Source organism: Mustelus asterias, chromosome 11 (assembly GCF_964213995.1).
Source record: "Mustelus asterias chromosome 11, sMusAst1.hap1.1, whole genome shotgun sequence".
Lineage (NCBI taxonomy): Eukaryota > Metazoa > Chordata > Chondrichthyes > Carcharhiniformes > Triakidae > Mustelus > Mustelus asterias.
The window spans coordinates 78,880,630-78,908,589 of NC_135811.1; the positions used below are offsets into that span (position 1 = coordinate 78,880,630).

Genomic DNA, 27,960 nt, shown 5'->3' on the forward strand with positions numbered 1-27,960 from the left:
TGGAGGTCATATGGGGGGAATGGGGGTCGTGGGAGCTGCTGGAAGTAGTTTGGTTGGCCCATCTGCTGGTTCCCTGGCTCTTCCCCACCCTACCCTTCCCAAATAGCCTTTTTCCTGGGAAAGTGGGGGATGGGGAGGGGGCACAGTTGTAGTAGGGCACATTGTAAAGTGATTCCCTTCCCCCAGAGCTGAATTGGCTGCAAAAGACATAAGGGGCGATCTTACCAAAAGATTCTAACTGCTGAATGAGCGTGAACATGGGAGATAATTATGCCCAGGTTTTATTGTTTTATGACACTTAGAAAACAAAGGCAAAATGTGATTCTCGCCAGTATGGGGAGTGGGCAGAGCCTATTCATGCCAGAAAACTGGCTGCTGAGTTGTAGGGGCACAATTGCACCCTGATCTGTCACTTCCCCAGATCCCAGACATCGCCCCCCCTCCCACCAATCACCCCTGAGATCCCCCTCCCCCTGCCACCTCCTAACAATAGCTGCCTCATCCGATTGCCAGCCCCAAATCCACCCCCCACCCCTGCACCCCCCCGCCCCCGGCCGATCCCTAACACAGAGTACACCCCCCCAACCCTCTCCATCATGGCTCCACCCACATCATGGGCCCAGTCCTTTAGGCCCTGCCCCTTCAGGTTCCGCTCCTCCCCTTAGGCCCCACCCCCTTGGCACTGACCAGTGCCTGGTGGTCAGTGCCAGGGAGACTGGTGGGCACTGCCAGGGTGCCAGGCTAGCCTTGCCAGGACCCCAGGCTTGCAGTGTCCAGCTGGCACTGCCCAAGGGGCACGGCCTGCCCCTGTCCCAGGCCACCCAGGGGGCTTCAATGGCCTCTGGACCAATCAGCGAGTCTATCATGACAGGTTCCTGTTAACGGGGACCATACGTGATCCTGACCAATGAGGACCTCCATTACGGAGGCCATTAAGGCAAGTGAGCTGACCCAGGACTCACTAATCATACATAAATCAGCTAATAAATATTGAAATAAGCCTCACGCCCTCTCCCCTCCCCCCCCCCCGCCCCCTGACCCAGGGCCTGAGATCTCCATCATTGCCGGACTGATGTCAGTCACCCACCCACCCACCCGAAGTTGGCCTTGAGTGCCACCACCATCCCGGAATTCCCTCTCCTGGCTCCCGAAACTCAACCCCTGAGAATTTTGTCCAAACACACCCACCACTCAAGCACCCCACCCCCAAAGCCCCGGATCCCTCCTCAACCACCCACCTGTTGAAGCTAGCTGATTCTCAGAGGAGAGTTCCGGCATCCCTTGCTTCCTTGTGGCTGAGTGGGCTCAGGTCTGCACGTGCTCAGCAACACACTGCACACGCACTGATACAAAAGATGCCTGGGCAGCAGCAAGAGAGGACCTTGAGCAGCCTCCTCAGTCACTGATCAGAGAAATGTGGCATTGTGGGAAGCTCACCCCGGCTCCCGGGACCGAAATCCCAGGACATTCCCAGAAAATCCGTTGGTCACCCTGATCTAATGTTTCATTCAAAAGAGGGATCTCACTCCCTAGGTACTGCACTGAAGTTTCAGACAAGGTCATAGATTCAAGTACTGGAATAGGGCAGATCCTTCTTCCGTCGGGAAAAAGATACGAAAGTTTGAGGTCACGTACCAACCAACTCAGGAACAGCTTCTTCCCTGCTACTGTCAGACTTTTGAATGGACCTACCTCGCATTAAGTTGATCTTTCTTGACACCCTAGCTATGACTGTAACACTACATTCTGCACACTCTCCTTTCCTTCTCTATGAACGGTATGCTTTGTTTGCATAGTGCGCAAGAAACAATACTTTTCACTGTATGCTAATACATGTGACAATAATAAACCAAATCAAAAAGCCCAGACTCTTCTGAGTGAGAAATGAGAGTGTAATAGCTGTGGTAAACCTTTAATTGGGCATGGTTATGTTTTTGGTATACTAGAGGGGAAATTATGCAATGTTTCATGAGCCTGAGACACAGCTTCACTCTGCTGTGAGGGAGTAACTGGATAGGGGGTTTATACAACACTCCAATTCCTAATGCTACCTATTCCTGCTTCTTCTTTAAAAACGGACCCAGCCATTTATGCGTTAACCAATCCCTAACACGTGGTTGGTGTCTTTGGCTAGAATTCAATGCCGGCGGGAACCTCGGGTGTCGCTGATGGCGTAGCCCCCGCTGCGGGTTTCCCGGCGGTGTTGGGTGGAGTCAATGGGAAATCCCATTGATAGCGGCAAGATCGGAAGATCCCGCCGCCGGCAAACGACATGCCATCTTTTGCTGCAAGAAATAGGCCGCGGGAAGAGCCAAGAATCCCACAATTTAGTAAGCACAGGGCAGCGAAACCACGGGACTAAACAAGGCTGCACCCGGTGTCGGCAGATCGGAATTTGCAACTTCAGCCAGATTTGCATGTGATTGTAACATACGTTTTATTAAAACAAATGATATCTGTGAGTCGTCTCCGCTTAAGTACCAGGCGGGACGGGGGCGGGGCGGGGGGGAGGGGGGGCTTTCAGGGAGAGCAGTGGGAGGCAGGCTTCGTAATGAACCAGTTTTTATTCTTCATTTGTTTGGAAATTATCTGCGGAGGTTTCTAATTTCAAACCGACTCAAAGTAACATTGACCCAAGGAGACAAAACCTCAAGAATTCATCTATCGTTCTGCGAACTTGAGTAGAAAGACTGGGATTTTACTGTCCCGCCCACCACGGGAATCGGAGCCGGCAAGGGGCGGACCATGGAAAGGTCTGTTGACCTCGGGTGGGATTTTACGGTTTCGGGACGAGTGAGGCTGGAAAATCTCGCCCCCCCCCTTCCCCGCCCGCCTCCCCCAGGTGTGGTGCAAAGATTGATTGCTGTTTCTCAGAGAGCCCATTCCGTGTTGTTAGGGTGGCACAATGCACCACAAACGTTCGCAACTTGCAAACTTTGGAACTTCATCCAATATCTCATCATTTTATACCAGATATTCTCTTACTGTTTTTGCTTTTATCGTGTTGTGTGATACTGGAACGACAGGGTGAAAATTCTGCAAAGGCGCTGAAGTTTTGAGCCATTATTCGACATATGCCCACAGGCGATGGTCCACCAGTCTCCTCTGTATTTCCGTAATGGCTCGAATATTTCCAGTGATACATCGGTGCACAGGCCTGCAGGATTGATCACAAATAGCAAGTGTTGGCAGCTCACTGCAAAATTCTGTTCGAGGTTTAAAGTTTATTTATCATCACAAGTAGGCTTACATTAACACTGCAATGAAGTTACTGCGGAAATCCCCTAGTTGCCACACTCCGGCGCCTGTTCGGGTACTCTGGAGGGAGAATTTACCACCTAACCAGCACGTCTTTCAGCGTGTGGCAGGAAACCGGCGGAAACCCACGCAGACACGGGGAGAATGTGCAGACTCCGCACATACAGTGACCCAAGCTGGGAATCGAACCCGGTTCCCTGGCATTGTGAAGCAGCAGTGCTAACCACTGTGCCACCGTGCCACCAGGCATTGACACCATTAATTGCTTTGAAAGTCTTTTATTTTGAAAATGATACTTGCTCCTAAAGGAGTATCGCAACTCTGTCTGATCCTCTCCTCACTAAACACTCACATGCACATTTCGATTTCTTCTTGGATGTGGGAAACCCTGACAAGGCCACATGTGCCATCTTCATCCACCCCCTTGGGATTTTGCTCTGGAAGCATTACTATTCTTGCACTGAATGTCGGCGGGAGGGAGGAAATCTAAGATTTTGACAACCTCCGTACCCTCCCCCACCTTCCATGCAAAGGTAATGGAGGATGTTGAGTTGGCCACCGGACAAGGAACCCTGACTGATTATCATCTCCATAAATCCCCTGGCTGAGGGCTAGCTCAGTCAGAACAGACCCGGATGTTGAGTCAGTCACCTTTCCGCACTGACTGAATCAGTTCCCATCTTTCATTTGCTTGGAAATTATCTGCCAAAGTTTATCATTTCAAACTGATTCAAAGTAACACTCAGCCTAGGAGACAGAAGCTCAAGAATTCAGCCATTGTTCTGTGAACTTTAGTTGAAAGACTGGATTCAACTGAAGTGTTGCAAATACTGATTATTAATGATGCAGACACCAAAACACGCCCTCACGCCCAACTCAGAAAGTCCTAATGAATTCAAAAGATCTGCAGTCAAGATATTTCTTGTCAGTTCTTATAAGCAGGTAATGTCTTGCAATCCTTCGAATGTAAGATGTTGGATTCCCTCCAGTGTGTCGTAGGCAAAGATACCACACGTGCTTATACTAAACTCTCCTGCATCATGGTTCAATGTCCTGATTCATACTGAGGACTGATACAGGCCATTCGGCCCCACTGATCTATGCCAGTGCTTCACACGAACATTCTCCCCCTCTTATTCATCCAACCTGAAATCACTATGTCCTTCCATGCCTTTCTCACTTTTGTTTCTCTAGTTTTCCCTTCACTGCATCTATCTTATTAGCCACAACATGTCCCCTTGGTAGTGAGTTCCGCACGCTAACTGCTCTTTGTGTAGGGATGTTACCCCTGAATTCCGCGTTGGATTTATTACTGCCAATCTTACATTGACAACCTCTTTATTGCACTGATCTCTCCTGCGATGTCAACTAGGTCTGCATGGTGGCACAGTGGTTAGCACTGGGTCAGGGTGAGAAGAAATTGTTCTTTATACCGTCCAGATTCCCGCGATGGACATAGCGAGGGCCAGCAGTGGCAGGAGAAGCCAGCCCCTGGCGAAATGGTAGCACTGCTGCATCACAGCACCAAGGACTCATGTTCGATTCCCGGCTTGGGTCACTGTCTATGCGGAGTCTGCATGTTCTCCCCATGTCTGCGTGGATTTCCTCCGGGTGCTCCAGTTTCCTCCCACAGTCCGAAAGATGTGCGGGTTGGGTGCTTTGGCCATGCTAAATTCTCCCTCCGTGTACCTGAATAGGCACCAGAGTGTGGCGACTAGGGGATTTTCAAGTAACTTCATTGCAGTGTTAATGTAAACCTACTTGTGACACTAATAAGTAAACTTAAAAAAACTAAAACTGGCTTAACCTCCGAGGAGATGAGAGAAAAATCAAGGAGGGGTCCTGTTATCAGTAGCTATTCTGCAGCTTTCTACTCTCAAAAAAACAGGGCCGGAATTCTCTGAGCGTTCACGCTGGCGGGATTCTCCAACAGCACAGTCATGCCCATGGGTTTCCCGCCAGCATGGGGTGACGTTAATGGGAATTCCCATTGACAGCAGCGAGACCAGAGAATCCCGCCGCTAGCAAATAACACGCCACCTCCCACACAACTGGGAGGCTGGAGAATCTCGCCCCAGAGGTCTAAACATCAATGCGAGTTCAACTGGGATGCCCCCACCTCACTACACTCTCCCGCCCCCCCCCCCCCGCCCCCCCCTAGCCAAACCCATCAAAGAACCCACTGACACACAATTGCAGGATTCTGACATTAAGAATATCCAACAAAAACAGGAAATGCTGGAAAATCTCGGCAGGTCTGCCGGCATCCGTGGAGAGAGATTTTGTTTCAGATTCCAGGAATCGTGGTACTTCGCTTTTATCTGAAGACTATCTCGTTGAATGAGGAATCAGAGGGCAAGTGGCAATGTTAGCTTGGGTCAGAGCAACGGAAAGCACAATTTGCAAACACCAAAAGGGGGAGAAATTTATTTGATGTTGTTGAAGTATCTGCTTTATTCAATAATTAATCACCGAAATTTGGCGTGACGTTTATCCCTGCCACTTAATTCAAGCACATCAGGAATCCAGTCGGTGCATAGCCAGTAGCATTCCATTAGCAAACTAATAATCTGAAGAAGGCAGAGTAAACAACTGTTCATCAGAGACCTGTTGAATATTAAAGGCTCCCTGATGTATGAGGAGAGATTGACTAGGCTAGGATTGTTTTCGCTGGAGTTCAGGGGGGGAGGGGGGGGGATCTCATAGAGACTTATAAAATTCTAACAGGGCTAGACAGGGTAGATGCAGGGAGGATGTTCCCGATGGTGTGGGAGTCCAGAACCGAATCACAGTCTGAAGATTTGGGGTAGACCATTTAGGACGGAGATGAGGAGATATTTCTTCACCCAAAGAGTGGTCAGCCTGTGGAATTCATTACCACAGGAAGTAGTTGATGCCAAAACATTGAATGTATTCAAGAGGCGGCTGGATATAGCACTTGGGGTGAATGGGATCAAAGGTTATGGGGAAAAAGCAGGATTAGGCTATTGAGTTGGATGATCAGCCATGATCATAATGAATGGCGGAGCAGGCTCGAAGGGCCAAATGGCTTCCTCCTGCTCCTATCATCTATGTTTCTATGTTTAATATGCCCAGTGCTATTAACTATTAAATAGGAAGCTACGGGTAAACTTTTAACCCAACGTGGGGGCGAGAACAGGTGTGGGTGGGCACGTAGTTTTGTGCCACCGACATCCATGCCGGTTTGCCCGCACCATCTCAGCACTGCTGCCTCACAGTGCCAGGGACCCGGATTCGAATCCGGCTTTGGGTCACTGTCTGTGTTGAGTTTGTACGTTCTCCCCGTATCTGCGTGGGTTTCCTCCGGGTGCTCCGGTTTCCTTCCACAGTCTGAAAGACATGCCGGTAGGTGCACTGGCCATGCTAAATTCTCCTCAGTGTACCCGAACAGGCGCCGGAGTGTGGCAACTAGGGGATTTCAGTAATTTCATTGCAATGTTAATGTAAGACTACTTGTGACACTAACACTTAAACTATTTTTCCCACCTATTTGATAAATGAATTCAGAAGTCAATAATTGCTTACTCGGGTCACTGTCTGTGTGGAGTTTGCATGTTCTCCCCATGTCTGCGTGGGTTTCCTCCAGGTGCTCTGGTTTCCTCCGATGCTCCAAAGATGTGCGGGCTGGGTTGTTTGGCCATGCTAAATTGCCCCTTAGTGTCAGGGGGATTAGCAGGGTAAATATGTGGAGTTATGGGGATAGGGCCTGGGTGGGATTGTGATCAGTGCAGACTCGATGGGCCAAATGGCCTCCTTCTGCACTGTAGGATTCTGGAGCAAAGTGCATCTTTCTAGATCTCACCTCTGAGCCGTTTTCCCTGATCAGGGTGGAGGGGTTGCCGACCTGTAAACCACAGGGTGTCAATCAGGGCAGCTTTAAAGCCAATTATCAGATGCTGATTGGAATTTCCCAGTCAGACTGCAGGTCCCACATAGCCTGGGGAACAGGGCAGCTGCCTGGATGCGGCCTGCAAAGGCCAGCACTCCTGGCCAGCTTTGTGTCTCTCCCCATCTACCTGGCTACAGCTACACTCGAGGACTACCCTATGGATATGGTCTATAATTGTGGCCCAGTAGCTGTGGCTGTGTTTTTTTAACTCAAAAGATTTAAAAGTTCTGAGAAGGTGCCTCAAGATGGAGGCTTCCTTGCTCTCTGTTAGCTCCTATAGCAGACTGCAGCTCCTTCTGTGCTGGCACGCCTTCTATCTGGCCCCCCTCCATCTTCCCCCCCCACACGCCGCCCCCCCTCCCCCCCCCGACCCCCCCCATCTCCCCTCCCACCCAACTTCGAGAATTCGCTCACCATTCCTTATTGCAATCTTTTGCTAATAATCAGCCAATTCATGGAAAATCACTGTCTGTTCCCCTTCCAGTGAAGAGATGGGAGGTTACAAAGCTCGGGGGATTAACCCATGGAAGATTTGAAAACAAAATTGAGAATTTTAAAATTAAGGTGTGGCTGGACTGGGAGCCAATGTCAGTCAGGGAGCACAAGGATACAAGATGAATGGGACCCGGGCGAGTTTGGACACGGTGAATGTTGCATGTTTATAATTGAAGAAAAGCACCGATCACTCATCAGGGATTGGGTCACTGAGACTGGGAATGTGTGAACAGGTATAAAGGCAAAATACTGCGGATGCTGGAATCCGAAACAAAAACAGAAAATGCTGGAAAAACTCGGCAGGTCTGGCAGCATCTGTGGGGAGCGAATAGAGCCAACGTTTCAAGTCAGGATCATCTAGACTTGAAACATTGGCTCTATTCTCTCTCCACAGATGCTGTCAGATCTGATGAGATTTCCCAGCATTTTCTGTTTTTGAGAACCAGGTCTTAAAGATACAGACAATGTGAGTGGAGGGAGCATTAAGCACAGGTTAAAGAGATGTGTATTGTCTCCAGACAATGTCCTGGTTGGCTGTAGAGATTCGCATTCTAATCAGTATTCTGTAACTTGATTTTGTGTCTCTGTATGCCCTGTTTGAGAGCAGATTTCCACTCCATCTGACGAAGGAGCAGCGCTCCGAAAGCTAATGGCATTTGCTACCAAATAAACCTGTTGGACTTTAACCTGGTGTTGTTAAAACTCTTACTGTGTGTAAGTATGTATGCATGTGTGTGCGTGTACATGTGTGTCTGTGTGTGTGTGTGTGTGTGCGCGCGCATTGATGAAAAGCAACAGTGAAACTAAAACTAGATTGCATGACACCCCCCCCCCCCCCCCCCCCCCCCCCAAATAATGATGTAATGCTGTAATGCCTTAAGGTCATATTACAACAGTAAATGTACATAGTTAAATACATGGTCGGCTTATGATGAAAGTGAGGAGGTGTGGGATAGAGGGAAAGTTGGCCGATTGGATAGGTAACTGGCTATCTGATCGAAGTAAGAAGTTTAACAACACCAGGTTAAAGTCCAACAGGTTTATTTGGTAGCAAAAGCCACACAAGCTTTCGGAGCTGCAAGCCCCTTCTTCAGGTGAGTGGGAATTCTGTTCACAAACAGAGCATATAAAGACACAAACTCAATTTACATGAATAATGGATATAGTTATGCCCCCTTGTAATAGCTCCATCCACCCGAGGAAATAGTCTTTGAACGTTCACTCTATCTATCCCCTTCATCATTTTATAAACCTCTATTAAGTCTCCCCTCAGCCTCCTCCGCTCCAGAGAGAACAGTCCTAACAATACATGAATAATACATTATTCATGTAAATTGAGTTTGTGTCTTTATATGCTCTGTTTGTGAACAGAATTCCCACTCACCTGAAGAAGGGGCTTGCAGCTCCGAAAGCTTGTGTGGCTTTTGCTACCAAATAAACCTGTTGGACTTTAACCTGGTGTTGTTAAACTTCTTACTGTGTTTACCCCAGTCCAACGCCGGCATCTCCACATCATATCTGATCGAAGACAGAGGGTGGTGGTGGATGGAAAATATTCGGACTGGAGGCAGGTTGCTAGTGGAGTGCCACAGGGATCAGTGCTTGGTCCTCTGCTCTTTGTGATTTTTATTAATGACTTTGAGGAGGGAGCTGAAGGGTGGATCAGTAAATTTGCTGATGATACCAAGATTGGTGGAGTAGTGGATGAGGTGGAGGGCTGTTGTGGGCTGCAAAGAGACATAGATAGGATGCAGAGCTGGGCTGAAAAATGGCAAATGGAGCTTAACCCTGAGAAATGTGAGGTGATTCATTTTGGTAGGACTAATTTAAATGTGGATTACAGGGTCAAAGGTAGGGTTCTGAAGACTGTGGAGGAACAGAGAGATCTTGGGGTCCATATCCACAGATCTCTAAAGGTTGCCACTCAAGTGGATAGAGCTGTGAAGAAGGCCTATCGTGTGTTAGCTTTTATTAACAGGGGGTTGGAGTTTAAGAGCCGTGGGGTTATGCTGCAACTGTACAGGACCTTGGTGAGACCACATTTGGAATATTGTGTGCAGTTCTGGTCACCTCACTATAAGAAGGATGTGGAAGTGCTGGAAAGAGTGCAGAGGAGATTTACCAGGATGCTGCCTGGTTTGGAGGGTAGGTCTTATGAGGAAAGGTTGAGGGAGCTAGGACTGTTCTCTCTGGAGCGGAGGAGGCTGAGGGGAGACTTAATAGAGGTTTATAAAATGATGAAGGGGATAGATAGAGTGAACGTTCAAAGACTATTTCCTCGGGTGGATGGAGCTATTACAAGGGGGCATAACTATAGGGTTCGTGGTGGGAGATATAGAAAGGATATCAGAGGTAGGTTCTTTACACAGAGAGTGGTTGGGGTGTGGAATGGACTGCCTGCAGTGACAGTGGAGTCAGACACTTTAGGAACATTTAAGCGGTTATTGGATAGGCACATGGATCACACCAGGATGATAGGGAGTGGGATAGCTTGATCTTGGTTTCAGATAAAGCTCGGCACAACATCGTGGGCTGAAGGGGCTGTTCTGTGCTGTACTGTTCTATGTTCTATAAAGCGGCAAATCAATCATTCTGCAGTCAAATAGTTAGCTATTATTGCATGAGTGTGATTTCTTATCAAGACACAATTAGTAAAAACAAGTAACAGTACGGAGAAGGCAGCTTTGAATTCCGAGTTGCCAGGAACAAATGCCAGTGTAGGTAAAGCCAATGCGATTTAATCCAAAGCGGAAATAAGGCTGTGTGGTCGGGGGCTCCCAGCCTCACAGCAATGCTTGTAAGAAGTTGAAATGAGTAGACAAAAATTTTCACATACGGGCTTGGGATTTCCCGGACAGTGGGCTGGAGGGTGGAGGGGGTTTGGGACGGTTTGTGGGCATGATGTTCTGGAAGAGGCCCTAAAGCCATGCTTGTTCTGTAAGCTGCAAAATACGTAAGGATGGAATTTACTGTAGGGGTCTAATTGGAAAGGTACATTCAGAATTATGCCCATATTATGGTGTATTTACACACAAATATCTTGCTGGTCTCATTAAAATACAGTAAAGTATAGAAATGGACACAAACAAATGAAAGCAGAGAATTCTCACCAAATCCTCTTTTTAATGGGAAAATTAAAATTTCAAGTCATTGTTCATATCTATTTGGCAAAGTATGTCATAGAATAGCAATCATCTGCTCAAAAGGAATAGAATATAAAGGGAAGGAAGTATTGTTACAACTATACAAGGCATTGGTGAGGCTGCACCTGGAATATTGTACACAGTTTTGGTCTCCTTATTTGAGGAAAGATGTAGTGGCGTTTGAGGCAGTTCAGAGGAGGTTCACTAGATTGATTCCAGAGATGAGGGGTTTGTCGTATGAAGAAAGATTGAACAGTTTAGGCCAATACTCTCTGGAATTTAGAAGAATGAGGGGTGATCAAATTGAGGTATTCAAGATGATAAAAGGTATGGATAAAGTAGACGTGGAGCGGATGCTTCCTCTTGTGGGGCATTCTAGGACAAGAGGTCATAGTTTTGGGATAAAGGATAGCAAATTTAAAACAGAGTTGAGGAGGAACTACTTCTTCCAAAGGGTTGTGAATCTGGGGAATTCGCTACCCCAAAGTGCAGTGGAAGCTGGGACAGTGAGTAAATTTAAGGAGGAGTTAGACAGATTTTTAATTGGTAATGCGTTGAAAGATTATGGGGAGAAGGCAGGAAAATGGGGATGAGGAGCATATTAGCCATGATCGAATGGCAGAGCAGACTCGATGGGCTGAATGGCCTAATTTTGTTCCTATATCATATTTCCACAGGACATTAACCCCACCCAACTTTGCTTGATTCTTTGCACCAAATCTTTGCTGTTGACACTGAGTATACAAGCCCCTTGACTCAAATCCACAGGCACTCCCACCCCACTAGGCCTTGATTTGAACCACATGAACTCACCACAACTTGCTCCTTGTGTGATCTGACTGTTGCCCCAAACCATTGGTTGGATTTATATTCCGTTATAACTTCTGATGAACGTTGGATATGTTGGTCGCCTGCATGTAAAAATTCAGGTTATTGAAAATCTGCATCTGTATTAAAAGCTGAAAGACATTCAGCTAGTTTATAGACTCTATACATGGAATTTAAATAATCATATCCCTTATCAGAATACCCCACCCTCATTTGCCATTTTTAATTTAGCTTCTTCCTTCAGATTTCCTCACTTTCCTCTCCTGCTTGTGCAGAATCTTGCTGCGGCACAATTTAACCATAGAATCATAGAATCCCTGTGCGGAAGGAGGCCAATCGGCCCATCAAGCCTGCACTGACAACAATCCCACCCCAGGCCATTTCCCCGTAACCCTGTAAATCCCCCTGACAATAAGGGGCAATTTAACATGACCAATCCACCTAACCTGCACATCTTTTGAGTGTGGGAGGAAACCAGAGCACCCAGAGGAAACCCACGCAGATATGGGGAGAACGTGTAAACTCCACACAGACAGACACCCAAGGCCAGAATCGAACCCAGGTCCCTGGCACTGTGAGGCAGCAGTGCTAACCATTGTGCCATCGTGCTGCCTAGCGAGGATAAATAAAGGCAAAATGACGTAGATGCTGGAAATCTGGAATAAAGCAATGAACCAGGATCCCACCCAAGGATAGCGTTTGCCCCGTTAAGGGGCAAACTCTCAGAAGCTGATGTGACCCATTCAGCTAATTGGGCCGGAGCGTGCAAATCCTGGAGCTGAGTCTGGATTTTCCTTGCAGTTAGGAGTTTCAAGTCGTGGAGTACCGTAGCCTTTACATCACTCTCTATACATAATTATTTACCTTAATAAACCATTCATTCGCTAATGTACTTGGTGGTCGCCCGTCTTTGCAGATACTACATTCGTTAAGTAGCAGACTGGACCATGGTGTTTGCAAGGTTACTCAGTCATGGGGAATGTCACAACAAATCTCAAGCCTGTCCTCAACCAGGACAGACTACAGATGCTTTAATCATCTCCTGAAAACTCAGGCTCTTCAACCTTGAATGAGAGGAGGCCTGAGAGAGGCCTAAGATGCCAGGTGGAGTAACAAATGTTTATCAAGAGCACCATTTCAAGATAAACTCTGACTCGGAACAAGAGGCAGAGGCACAAACTAGCAAAAAGAAATTTAAGGACTTGGGAGTATTTCTCTACACAAAGTGGGTCATTTTGACATTTAGCAACATCAGATTGGCCACTTGTGAGACAACTTCATTTCCAGATGGCCTGAAGTGTAGCTGTTGGTGTAATGTAAGAAAATACAACAGCTAATTTTCACCTAGCAAGGAGTCCACTTATTTTAAAACATTTTTTTCTTTGTCACACATACCGAGATACAGTAAAAAGGATTGTTTTATGAGCTATCCATACAAATCATACCGTACATAAGTACATCAGGGTAGTGGAACAGAGTGCAGAGTGCATGTTGCAGCTACAGAGAAGGTGCAGAGAAGATCAGTTTACTATCTGTGAAATCTGAGAGACAGGAGATTTTCACAGTAACTTCATTGCAGTGTTAATGTAAGTCTACTTGTGACACTGATAAATAAACTAGATCCGTTCAAAAGTCTGGTAACAGCAGGAAAGAAGCTGCTCTTGAGTATCTTGCGCTATACAGACAAAGCATACCGTTCATAGAGAAGGAAAAGAGAGAGTGGAGAATGTAGTGTTACAGTCATAGCTCGGGTGTAGAGAAAGCATAGAACGAGAATAAAAAAATAGAATTCGAAGGTATGCTGGGCACAGCTTGCAAGAAGTTGCCACGCTCCAGCGCCATCTTTTGGTACGTGCTTTCAAACTTTTGTATCTTCTGCCCGACGGAAGAGGGTGGAAGAAAGTATGTCCGGGGTGGGAGGAGTCTTTGATTATGTTGGCTGCTTTTCTGAGGCAGTGAGAAGTGTAGACGTAGTTAATGGATGAGAGGCTGGTGTGCATTATTGACTGGGCTGCGTTCACAGCTCTGTAATTTCTTCCAGTCTTGGGTACAGCAGAGTTGCCATACCAAGCTGCGATACATGCGGATAGGATGCTTTCTATGGTGCATCTATTGAAGTTGGTGAGAGTCATTGTAGACATGCTGAATTTCCTTCGTCTTCTGAGTGACTAAAGGCGTTGGTGTGCTTTCTTAACCGCAGCATCTACGTGGGTGCACCAGGACAGATTGTAGGTGATATTTACCCCTAGGAACCTGAAGCTATGAACCATTCCCACCTCAGCACACCTCACAAACAGCACCGGGATAAATAAACAGATAATCTGTTTTTAGTGGTATTGATTGAGTGGTAAATGTTGGCTTGGAGAGCAGGAGAACTTCCCTTCAGGTATTCCAACAGGTTTTTGCAACCTTCTGTTCCAACCTTGAGAAACCAGATTAGGCCTTAGTTCAACACTTCATTGGAAAGATAGCACTCTGTCAGTATTGTATTGAAGTGAGACCCTGCGGTATGTGCCCAAGACATGAGAATGGCAGTTGGATCCATAACACCTTGACTCTGAGGTAAGGCAGGTACCAACTGAGCTGATATTGATGCTTCTTGAGTTCACTGCCCGAAGGCAGGTTTGGCCCAGAGCCCACACCCTCAGCCTAGGCAGTGCAGAGAGGCAGTTCCCAAATCAACACCAGTCAGAACATGTACCGAACCTTTGTGTTGTTGGCACCAACACCAACTGTCCTGAGTCAACTGAGTCAACCAACACCTGCCTCTGAAGGAGTGCGAGTTACACTTTTAAAGTTTTCAAGTTTTTAAAGTTTATTTATTAGTGTCACAAGTAGGCTTACATTAATGCTGCAATGAAGTTACTATGGAAATCCATGCATTTACATGAAAAACCCATGAAGTGACATGCATGTTGTAGCCTGGAGCTGATGTTTCAGACAGAACTGTGCCTATTTTCTCTTTTCACCTGTCCATAAGCAGAAAGGATTGTGAATTATTTTTAAAGTGCGCAGTGGTGGGGTTTACCAATCCCTTGGTTTGGAAATTACTAATTATCCGCGGCAAACTGGCATTATGGTTAACTCAGGAGGTTCGTTTGTTTCCCATTGAAAAGAAATCCGAGGGAGGACCGTCCACAACGTCCATTCCAACACACACACACACAGGCACACACACACAAACACACGCAGACACACACACACACACACACACACAGGCACACACACACACAGGCACACACACACACACAGGCACACAGACACACACACAGGCACACACATAGACACCCACACACACAGGCACACACATAGACACCCACACACACAGGCACACACACACAAACACACGCAGACACACACACACACACGCACACACACACACAGGCACACACACACACAGGCACACACACACACACAGGCACACACATAGACACCCACACACACAGGCACACACATAGACACCCACACACACAGGCACACACACACAAACACACGCAGACACACACACACACACAGGCACACACACACACACACACACACACAGGCACACACAGGCACACACATAGACACCCACACACACAGGCACACACATAGACACCCACACACACAGGCACACACACACAAACACACGCAGACACACACACACACACAGGCACACACACACACACACACACAGGCACACACATAGACACCCACACACACAGGCACACACACACAAACACACGCAGACACACACACACACACAGGCACACACATACACACACACACAGGCACACACAGGCACACACACACAAACACACACAGACACACACACACACACACAGGCACACACACACACACACAGGCACACACACACACACGCACGCACACACACAGGCACGCACACACACAGGCACGCACACACACAGGCACGCACACACACAGGCAAACACACACACACACAGGCACACACACACACACACAGCAACACATAGTCACAGAAACACATAGACGCACACACAAACACTTTGATATACACACATACAGATAGTCACATATGCACACACACACACACACACAAACACAGAAACACACATACACATGCACACACAGCATGTAACCAACTCAGAGGTGTGCACACACACACACGTGCAAATACACACAGACACACACACATACGCAAGCATGTACTCACGCACACAATGCAGATAGCAAAATGGAGTATTACAGTACAAGATCCACAGAAATGAATATTAGTTCATGTGATTTACAGAGTCCAGAGTGTGTTTCCTTTGTGGTAGTGTTCAGTTACGATCAGTTTCTTGAAACCAATGATGATGTTGCGCGATGGGTTTTCTGTGCTTAGACCGCTTGACAGGCATTGGTCAGAGAATTTTAAAATCAAGCGGGCTTCCTGAAGTTGAGAGGTGGCGATTGACTGCTTACTCAGCTGGGCTGCTCACCTTTCCAGCTGATGTTAACACACCAGTCTGAGCATTTCTCCATTCTCAAAAGCATATCGTAAATTCAAAATGGTCACTCGAGTCATGTGACCTTCTTTCTCTACAATGACTTCCAAAAGGGATGTTTATCGAGTGTCAGGAATTGAGTTTGGGATTGATAATATCCCACTCATTATTTACGAAAGGAGTACCATCCCTATTGAGGGTTAGGAGTTGAAAAGCAATTGCTTAGGCAGACACACTGACTCCGGTAGCAAGGGGAGCTTATCAAATGCTGAATGATGTCCCTTTGATTCCCCTTTGAAGTGGGCCTGGATAGTCCCAGGTGTGACATGAGTCTGTTAGAAGCTCTGGAATCATAATCAGTTTTGATGTGCGAGACCCCTGATTTTTGTGATGACAAGGTGTCTGCACAATGAGGCGTGAGTTACAATTGGCTCAGAAAATAATTATTTTGTTCTTGTAACTCCGAGGGTATCTCCCAGGCAACAGGTCAAGTCTGTGGTCATGTGACTTGTAGCAGCCATCATTTGGTTCGCCAGGAAATCCATTTTAAAAAATGGCGATAAGAATAAAGTTCTAGATTTCCTTTTAATGTCCCAGGGACCCAACGCTTTTGAATAGTGATGCTAGTAGAGGCTCTAACACTCTCCACCATATGGCTGACCAGGTGTCATTCCCTGCTCACTATTGGCACATACTGAATGGATTCACAAGTTGACAATCAACCTGGTTGGCCACATTAGGAATATACGAGGAAGACTGTCTTTGCGATAGACGGAGTGCAGCAAAGGTTTACCAGACTGATTCCTGGGATGGCAAATCTGTCATATGAGGAAAGACTAAGTTGGTTAGAATTGTATTCATTGGTGTTTAGAAGATTGAGAGGGGATCTCATAAAAGCTTATAAAATTCTAACAGGGTTAGACAGGGTAGATTCAAAAAGAATGTTCCCAATGGTGGAGGAGTCCAGAACAAGCGTCATAGTTTGAGGATAAGGAGTAAATCTTTTAGGACTGAGGTGAGGAGAAATTTCTTCATCCAGAGGGTGGTGAATGTGTGGAATTCACGACCACCGAACGTTGTTGAGGCCAAAACATTGTGTGATTTCAAGAAGAAATTAGATTTAGCTCTTGGGGCTAAAGGGATCAAGGGATATGGGAGGGGAAGGTAGTATCAGGATATTGAATTTGATGATCTGCCATGATCAAAATGAATGACAGAGCAGGCTCGAAGGGCCGAATGGCCTACTCCTGCTTCTGTTTTCCATGTTTCTATATCTTTCTTGGCCAACAAGTCCTGGAGCGGAACAAAAACAGAAAATGCTGCAAGTCCCGGAGTGGGACTTGAACCATTGCTTCTGGCTCAGAGGCAGAGATACTTAGCTACTGTTGATGCCTTTGGATCATCTGAAATGCACATCTTTCCCAAGGCTCAATTCAACCCTTACTCCCAGTTTATTCTTTCTGTGAAATGCAAAATTCTCTCATGATTACCTAACCCTGGCATCATCTAACCAATGTTTCTGGATTTTTCTAGTTTTCCCTCCTACTATTTTCAGTTTTGGTGGTGGCCTCAACTTTGACCCTTGGCTCATCATCAAATGCCTCTAGTCACTGGGATACGGTATGGTTTGACTCAAGTGGTTAACAGAGTAGGGCATTACTGACTTAAGCAACAACAGCAGTTTCAGATTATCCAGTCGCCGTTAGATTGGGGCACTCACACAGCCAAAGGAGGAACAAGAAACACTGAAAATGTAAATTGCATTATAAAAATTGTTGCGATGTTACGGATAATGAAGAGGATTGTCAGAGAGGATACAGCAGGATATAGACCGGTTGGAGACTTGGGCAGAGAAATGGCAAATGGAGTTTAATCTGGACAAATGTGAGGTAATGCAGTTTGGAAAGTCTAATGCATATAGCAATTATACAGTAATTGACAGAACCCTTAAGAGTATTGATAGGCAGAGAGATCTGGGTGTACATGTCCACCGATCACTGAAAGTGGCAACACAGGTGGATAAGATAGTCAAGAAGCATACGGCATGCTTGCCTTCATCGGTTGGGGCATTGAGTATAAAAATTGGCAGGCCATGCTGCAGCTGTACAGAAACTTAGTTGGGCCTCATTTAGAATATTGTGTACAATTCTGGTAGTCATGCTACCAGAAGGGTGTGGATGCTTTGGAAATGGTACAGAAGAGGTTTACCAGGATGTTGCCTGGTCTGAAGGGTATTAGATATGAGGAGAGGTTGGATAAACTCGGTTTGTTCTCACTGGAACAACGGAGGTTGAGGGGCGACCTGATCGAGGTTTACAAGATTATGAGTGGCATGGACAGAGTGGATAGTCAGATGCTCTTTCCTAGGGTAGAGAAGTCAAGTACTGGGGGACATAGGTTTAAGGTGCATGGGGAAAAGTTTAGAGGAGATGTGCGAGGCAGGATTTTTACATAGAGGGTGGTGAATGTCTGGAATGCACTGCCCGGGGAGATGGTGGGAGCAGGTACAATAGCGGCTTTTAAGGGGCATCTAGATGAATACTTGAATAGGATGGGAATGGAAGGATACAATCCATAAGTGCACACGGTTTTAGTTTAGGCAGGCATCATGATTGGCACAGGTTTGGAGGGCCCGTGCTGTACTGTTCTTTGTTCTGGGAACAATAAACAGTCTACCATTCTATTTCTGTTGAGTGTTCAACAATATTAAAAATTTGCCAAAACTAAATCAATATGTCCAGTATACTGGAAAATGAATGCACTGCACTCCCCAAGGCAAAAAGGCAGGGGACAGAACCCGCAATCAAAATACAGTTTGCTGCTCCCTGCATCGGCACAATGCATCACCATTGGTGCATTACCGTGTTCAGATAGGTCACAAGTTCAATCCCTGATTTGGACTGAGTTAACTGATCGCAACAAAGTGATGTTAACTGCTCTAAAAGTGACCCCAGTACCTCTGGTTCAAGGAGGTGGAAGTCAAGGTATGAAACAGCCAGCATGCAAATGGCTACCCCTTTGATGCTGATGTGCTTCAGATGTGCTTGTTGCATAACTGTGTCACAAGGCTTGGGACTTTCTCCATGCCTGATGTACAGAAATGTATCTCTGATGCATAATGACCAACTGGACCCTGTACTTTGTTGAGACCATTTAAAAACTGAAATATTTCATGTTCAAGAAATAGTCCAGAGTGATTAGGAGACAGGAGCAGCATTCGATAGATTGAGTGCACGCAGAGAACACATGCTTGTGGGATGGGCTGGTGGCGGGGAAAATGGGGGTTCGATTCCTGGCATGGGTCACTGTCTGTGTAGAGTTTGCACATTCTCCCCGTGTCTGCGTGGGTTTCCCCCGGGTGCTCCGGTTTCCTCCCACAGTCCAAAGATGTGCGGGTTGGGTTGATTGGCCATGCTAAATTGTCCCTTAGTGTCAGGGGGACTAGCAGGGTTTATGGGGATAAGGCCTAAGTGGGATTGTGGTTGGTGCAGACTCGATGGGCTGAATGGCCTCTTTCTGCACCGTAGGAGTCTATGATTCCATGATTCTAATATTGCTCTCAGTTAGTCTATTGTTAATACAGTATTGGTGTATTTTAGCAACAGTTTTGTATTTCTGTCACTTGTATTGTTCTGGACAAGCAAATTCTTGCTACTTCTGTATATTTATAAGTCCTGGAAGGGCAGAATACAGATCCTTGACAGATGCACTTGATTCTTTGATGCTCTGCCAGAGCACATCCTTACACTGAGGCTTGTGTATACAGTATACAGAGCAGTGTATCTAATGAGTGTAATGACATGGCAGATGGTGACAGGCTGGCCAAATCCTCAAAGGAAATTTGCAACAAATTGCCACAACAGTTTGCAATTTGTATATTATGAGGCATTATCTGAAATCTAGATGAGAAAAGTCCAGGTCACTTGTGATGCTTTTAATTATTAAGTTTAATAATTTAAAACAAAAATGAAAGGCAATAGCCTAGACTATTAATCCAGAAACTCAGCTAATGTTCTGGGGACCACGGCAGGTGGTGGAGTTTGAATTCAATAAAAAATATCTGGAATTGAGAATCTACTGATGACCATGAAACCATTGACGATTGTCGGAAAAACCCATCTGGTTCACTAATGTCCTTTAGGGAAGGAAATCTGCTGTCCTTACTTGCTCTGGCCAAACATGACTTGAGAGCCACAGCAATGTGGTTGACTCTCAACTGCCCTCCAAGGGCAACTAGGGATGGGCAATAAATGCTGGCCAGTCAGTGATGCCCATGCCCCACGAATGAATAAGAAAAAAATTAGGAAACTAAAGAAAAAAGTAAATAACATTTAAAGACACAAGAACACCTTTACACAGTTTACAAACATTTCCTGAAAGATATTGGATTAAGTAAACACAGAAAACCCCTTTTGATGGCAAAAATCCTTACAGATTTTTAATCTATTAAATGTCCAGTAACATTAGCACACAATGTCCTGCTGCTTTAGGGGAAATCTCACACAGACTCTCCTTTCTGAGGGTGGTGGCAGCTGATAATTACAGATCTGGCTCCTGGGAACACAGCATCTTAGTCAAGATCTCACAGCCACCCACAACAACCTTCAATTTCACTTTAAATATTTATTTTCCTTTTGATGTTCAATTCTATTGTTTCTTTCAGAAGTTCTTCTTCCCAGAATTGATCAACCTTTTTTATTATTAATTTATGGCTACTATATTCATAAAGTAAACTTACTATTTTGCCTCATACATTTATGATCTCGCAATTATATATGTTTCCTTTAAAATCCAACAGTCAACTTTAAAATCACTTCTCTTATCTACCTAATGTAAATTCCAGGTCCAACTCCTTCCCTGGCCCCTGATTATTACTATTTCAGAACCTCCTTTATTGATGTTTGACTTCTGCACTCTATCTCCAGTCTAATGAAACTAGTCACACCCATACTCACACACAAGTTTGTTTCCAGTATATGACAATGATATTACAAACAATATCAAGAACTCTCATTTTCCTCACATGAGTACCAAGTAAACTGCCTGTCCTGGTTAATGATGTGGAGATGCCGGCGTTGGACTGGGGTAAACACAGTAAGAAGTTTAACAACACCAGGTTAAAGTCCAACAGGTTTATTTGGTAGCAAAAGCCACACAAGCTTTTGGAGCCCCAAGTCCCTTCTTCAGGTGAGTGGGAATTCTGTTCACAAACAGGGCATATAAAGACACAAACTCAATTTACATGTATAATGGTTGGAATGCGAGTACTTACAGCTAATCAAGTCTTTAAGATACAAACAATGTGAGTGGAGAGAGCATCAGGACAGGCTAAAGAGATGTGTATTGTCTCCAGACAGGACAGCCAGTGAAACTCTGCAGGTCCAGGCTGGCTGTGGGGATTACAAATAGTGTGACATGAACCCAATATCCCGGTTGAGGCCGTCCTCATGTGTGCTATCAGTTTCTGCTCAGCGACTCTGCGTCGCCATGTGTTGTGAAGGCCGCCTTGGAGAACGCTTACCTGAATATCAGAGGCCGAATGCCCGTGACCGCTGAAGTGCTCCCTAGTTGTAAGTATTCGCATTCCAACCATTATTCATGTAAATTGAGTTTGTGTCTTTATATGCCCTGTTTGTGAACAGAATTCCCACTCACCTGAAGAAGGGGCTTGGGTCTCCGAAAGCTTGTGTGGCTTTTGCTACCAAATAAACCTGTTGGACTTTAACCTGGTGTTGTTAAACTTCTTACTGTGTCCTGGTTAAGGCATACAAGCGATTCCAACATCAAATTTTCCATGTCCATTTCCAGTCAGCTGATTAAAGGAAATTTCTGCTTATTTCCAACTTTTTCTCTACAACATCAAATGGTAGCAAATGCATCATCCCAATGTTAAATTGGGACGTATCAGCCTGAGCAAGGGGCTGGGCGAGCAGCAAACACATTGTCAAGTCTGGAGGGACAAAGAACAATGCAGCACAGGAACAGGCCCTTCGACTCACTAAGCCTGCACCTTATTTAGATCCACTACTTACTGCCCATACGCTGTTTCTATCCCTCTGTTCGCCTCTCGTTCATGTGTCCATCAAGATACACCTTGAACGTTGTTAGCGTGCCTGCTTCTACCACCTCCCTCCGGCAGCGCGTTCCAAGCACCCGTTGTGTGAAAAACCTCCCCTCACGTCTCCCCTCCTGAGCTTTATTTTAGCATTGAGGCTCTGACTCCTGCTCCGGTCCAATGGTAAAGTCAGGTTTTCACTCCGGGTGCCTGATGTGGGAATGTGGGACGTAACCGACTGCACTCTTTGGTTGATTGTACCCCCTAGCTCAATCTCGTGTCACTCATGATTACAAAGGTTTACCATTGAATGAATCAACATTTGATTTGGGACCGCTGCAAGTGAACAAGTGAATGGTCAAAATCCAGGCAGCTGCCAGGATTCCCCTGGCCTGCAGCAGTGCCAACTTCGAGTGGATAAGGGATGGCTTTTGGGAACCCAGGGCTCAGGCCTGGAAAGGTTTCTTGCAATATTGATTGATAGATATATTTACACACCGGCAGGACTGCAGGGATAATTACCCTTCTTGTCTTCAAAATATCATTATGGCATCCACCTGAGAGGATAGACAGGCTTTGGTTTAACTTTTCATCCAAAGCTTGGTGTTATATAATGAGTAAAGAGCTAGGAACTAGTTCATAGAATCATAAAATCCCTACAGTGCAGAAGGAGGCCATTCGGCCCATCAAGCCTGCACTAACAACAATCCCACACAGGTCCTATCCCCCTGTAAACCCACGTATTTACCCTGCTAATCCCCCTGACACTAAGGGACAATTGAGCATGGCCAATCAACCTAACCCGCACATCTTTGGACTGTGGGAGGAAACCGGAGAACCCCGAGGAAACCCACGCAGGCACGGGGAGAACATGCAAACTCGCCACAGACTGTCACCCGAGGCCGGCATTGAACCCGGGTCCCTGGCACTAACCACTGTGCCACCGTGCCTCCCATAAAGTTGTTATGAGAATGTCCCTCTGGGGTGGCACATTTGTTGCTACACTGTGGTCAGGTGCTGAGCAACAATGTAGCCATCCGCAAGTCACATGGAGAGTGGCATGAAATAGAAAACATAGCATGGTGGCAGCGGGTTTCAGTGAATGAAATTAAAATATTTTAACAGATTTAATGTTGAATTTGATTGAGAAAAATCAATTAACAGCTGAGAGAGGGAAAGAGAAAATTGAGTGAATTATGCAAAAACTAAATGAACACCAGAACAATGAACACACAGCTATAGCCCTTGATGGATTCAGAAGCTGATGTGTCCTGGAGGTATTTGAGAAGTGTGAACAAATATGTAGACTGACATTCAGGAGCATTCGAAAAGGCAATAGGGAAGAGTAAAGATTTTGCTACATCCTTCTGTGGACAGGAAAAGATTAAAATTATTTAATAATTGAAAAATGATTGAGGACAACAGTAAAAACCCAGTCAAAAGGTTGAAAAATTCGGCACGCATCTCCAGCCAAAGTCAAGTCGTCAGATCCACTAGTATAAATTTCAAAGTCAAAGGGGCGGCACGGTAGCACAGTAGTTAGCACTGCTGCTTCACAGCTCCAGGGACCTGGGTTCGATTCCCGGCTTGGGTCACTGTCTGTGTGGAGTTTGTGCATTCTCCTCGTGTCTGCGTGGGTTTCCTCTGGGTGCTCCGGTTTCCTCCCATAGTCCAAAGATGTGCGGGTTAGGTTGATTGGCCATGCTAAAATTGCCCCCTAGTGTCCTGAGATGCATAGGTTAGAGGGATTAGTAGGTAAATGTGTAGGGATGTGGGGGTAGGGACTGGGTGGGATTGTGGTCGGTGCAGACTCGATGGGCCAAATGGCCTCTTTCTGCACTGTAGTGTTTCTATGATTCTATGGAACCAGGTGAGCCTGCTGACAACTTCTTAACAAGCTTGAGAAATGTAGCCAGGACATGCAATTTCAAGGAAATGGATGAAAGGCTGATAGATAGATCAACTCATTTGGGATTCTGAACACCCTTGAACTTAAAGCAAAAGTCCGACAGGTTTATTTGGAATCACGAGCTTTTGGAGCGCTGCTCCTTCACCAGGTGAGTCACTCACCTGATGAAGGAGCAGCACTCCGAAAACTCGCGATTCCAAATAAACCTGTTGGACTTTAACCTGGTGTTGTGAGACTTCTTACTGTGCCCACCCCAGTCCAACACCGACATCTCCATGTCTTAAAAAAAAAGGTTTGATTGGAGAGGATAATATTGCAGGTTAGTTCACAGACAGAAGAAAATGTCTCACATATGGAAAAAAACTACGGAGCGTGTGGAAAGCACAATCAATGGGAAAAGATGCGCAGAACAAAGAAAGAAGTTGGTAAATGAGTTATCAGATGCAGAGTAAGAGGGCAAATAAGAAGGAAAGAACAAAAACATCCATACCTTAGATGATGGCAATGTGTTTGAGAACACAATAAGCTTTGAACCATTTCAATGCATGAAATGGCCAGATGTGACAGTTCCCAGAGAAAAGAAATTCATACAACCACTCATAGCGAGGAAGAGGGTGAGAAATAAGCTCACAAACATTGATCTGAAGCTGGAGATTGATACTGGAGTACAGAGTAGCACATCCCACTCAGACTATCCCAGAAAATCTTCCCTTGAAAATTTGAAACAATAATAGCTACCCAAGGAAAGATGCTCTGAAACTGAGCAAGGTCATGCCAACGGCACGCAGGGGAACAGAGATTCAACAGTTAGAAACAACCCAAATCTGAGGGACAGACAGAGAAAAAGATGCCAACTGTATGTTCTAGGTCACTGAAACAGATAGCCTTGCTTTCCTGGAGTTGAGTTGCAAAGATCTTCAGTTTATTTCACTAAACCGTGAATTAAAGGAGGAGACGCTGTGAGTCGAATGCAGAACACTCATTGAAAATGTCCTCCAATCAGAAAAGGTCCAAGCCTTGAACAATATTTAAGGGTTGATAAGCGACAAGCAACATTCGTGTATCACAAATGCCAGGCAATGACCAGCAAGAAATAATCTAACCATATACCCTTGACATTCAATGGCAATACCATTGCTGAATCCCCCACTAACTGCATCCTGGGGAGTTACCATTGACCAGAAAGTGAACTGGACCAGCTTTATAAATATCACTAAAATAACAGTCAGAGGCTGGGAATTCAGTGGAGAGCTACTCACCTCCTGACTCCCCAAAGGCTGTCCGCCATCTACAAAGCACAAGTCAGAAGTGTGATGGAATATTTTCTACTTGTGTGGATGAGTGCAGCTCCAACAACAAAGAAACTTGACATTTTTCAGGGCAAAGCAGCCCACTCAACTGGCACCACATCCACCAGTTCCAACATCCATTCCCTCCATCACCAATGTCCAGTGGCAGCAGTGTGTACCATCTACAACCTGCCCAGCAGCAACTCACCAAGGGTCCTTCAACAACACTTTTCAAACCCGCAACCTCTGCCACCTAGAAAGACAAGGGCAGCAGATATATGAAAACGCCTCGACCTGAAAGTTCCCTCCAAGTCACTCACCATCCTGACTTGGAAATGTATCGCCAATCCTTCACTGCCACTGGGTCAAAATCGTGGGACTCGAGTGTACCTACATCATATGGATTACAGTGGTTCAAGAAGGTAGCTCACCACCACCTTCTCAAGGGCAATTAGAGATGGGCAACACAAAATACTGGCCTAGCCAGCAATGTCCAGTTCCCATAAAAGAATAAAGAAGCAAGGGGGTGATTGCCAGAGTCACACAGTCTACATATTGGATAAGTTCCATTATTATGAGGAATAACATGTAAAGGCAAATGAATGGCTGCAGCCAGATATTCATAGAATCCCATTCGGCCCATCAAGTCTGCACTAACTCTTCCACAGAGAATCATATGCAAGCTCTATCCCTGTAATCCCATGTATTTACCCTGCTCATCCCCATAATTCACACATCCAGGGCACTAAGAGGCAATTTAGCATGGCCAGTTCACCTAACCTGCACATTCTTGGACTGTGGGAGGAAACCGGAGCACCCGGAGGAAACCCATGCAGACACCGGGAGAATGTGCAGACTCCGCACAGTCACCCGAGGCCGGAATCGAACCCGGGTCCCTGGCACTGTGAGGCAGCAGCGCTATTGAAATTCTCAAGGCCACTATTGAAAAATAGTGAGCACGCTTAACAGAAGAGGAAAGAAAGTTAATTCAGAAAGACCAGGCTGCTAAAGAAGAAGATTTGCAGAAACTTGCAGTACTCCAAGATGAAAAGTTAGGGCTAGACAATAAAGTCACTGACCTGAGAAGATTGAAAGCTGAGCAGGAAATAATAGATGGCTTGCTTAAAAGCAGCACATGGAAGAGAAACTGCCACCTGTATAGTTAGCACAGAAGGCATCCAAGAGTGAGTCATGAACCTCAGGCCAAACCTGCACATGTTTCAAATGGAGGAACTTGAAAAAGTAAAGAAATGGCAGTGCTGAGTTCACTCAGGGATTTAGTGAAGTGAAGATGTGGCTTAACACACAAGTCGGAGAATGAAATTCTGGAAAGCAGTAACTAACTGTGAGAATTGCCAGAGAGTTTAAAAGGAGCCAAGCAGAGCGGACACAGCAAGAAGATGAAAAACTGCTGGAAGACAGGCAGGCGCAGAGAGTGGTTCAAAGAGTTACATACGCTGCGGAATCATAAGGCAACACTTGAGGACAAGTACTGTCTGTTCAAAGACTGTCTTCAGTGTGCTCTTTAGCTTAGAAGAAGAGGCACAATATTTTACCACCTTAAAGCACACTGCGAATAATGTTTATAACAAGCCACAACTGGTGTTTAGTTTAATTGTAAAAGTCAATTGTAAATCTTCTTTCGAGAATCTAATTAAAAAATAATTGGAACCTTTATTGATGGAGACACACTGGCCAGAACATTACCACTATTCATGCCGGGGGGATTTTCTCATCCTGCTGCAGTGAATGGAGATTTGGCTGGACGCCAAATTCTCCGACCTCGCTGCAGCGGGAATGTGGTGTGAACGGCCGGTAAGATCACACCCATTATATTTTTGTAAAGAGGGTTATGATATTTTTATATCATTGATAAGTAGTTTACAGAATATTATTATGTGAATATACACCCATTGAGCCACAGCTGGATGACAGTCAGCTGACGAGCAACAATGAGAGGGATTTTCTGCTCCTGTTTTCCGGAGAATGGGAATGGTGGTGGAGGCAGAGAATCCTGTGTGAATCCTAAAATGGCTTTTATGCTGGTGGGATATCCCCGATCGATTGTCCTCGTCCCCTGCCAGTGATGTAAATTGAATCCTAACTTTGAAAGCCGGGCCCTCATTTGCATATATTTAAATATAATTATCAGGCGATGGCCGAGTGGGGTATTATCAATAGCTATTAATCCAGAAACTCAGCCAATGTTCTGGGGACCCGGGTTCGAATCCCGCCACAGCAGAAAGTTGAATTTAAATTCAATTTTAAAAATCTGGAATTAAATATCTACTGATGACCCTGAAACCATTGTCGATTGTCGGAAAAACCCATCTGGTTCACTAATGTCCTTTAGGGAAGGAAATCTGCCAACCTTACCTGGTCTGGCCTACATGTGACTCCAGAGCCACAGCACTGTGGTTGACTCACAGCTGCCCTCTGGCATGGCCTAGCAAGCCACTCGGTTCAAGAGCATTTAGGGATGGGCAATAAATGCTGGCCAGCCAGCGACATCCACTTCCCCTGAGTGAATTTTAAATATCAAGTCTTTACACCTGATGGTCCCTCCTCACAATGGTGATGGGGTCCCCCACAATGTGCACCTGGTGACTAGAACCCGGCGGGATG

At 45.8% G+C, this 27,960-nt stretch overlaps 1 protein-coding gene across 1 annotated transcript in view; it reads right to left on the reverse strand.

Annotated features, from left to right (window-relative positions):
* The window catches only part of LOC144500270 (integrin alpha-8-like), a 146,924-nt gene that overhangs the window by 107,376 nt on the left and 11,588 nt on the right, over positions 1-27,960 (reverse strand). Inside the window, exons 3-5 of the mRNA XM_078222948.1 lie at positions 11,620-11,717; positions 2,986-3,157; positions 2,155-2,285 (exon numbers count right to left, since the gene is read on the reverse strand). Of these exons, the coding sequence (XP_078079074.1) occupies positions 2,155-2,285; positions 2,986-3,157; positions 11,620-11,717 (401 nt within the window). The remainder of the gene's footprint in view (positions 1-2,154; positions 2,286-2,985; positions 3,158-11,619; positions 11,718-27,960) is intronic.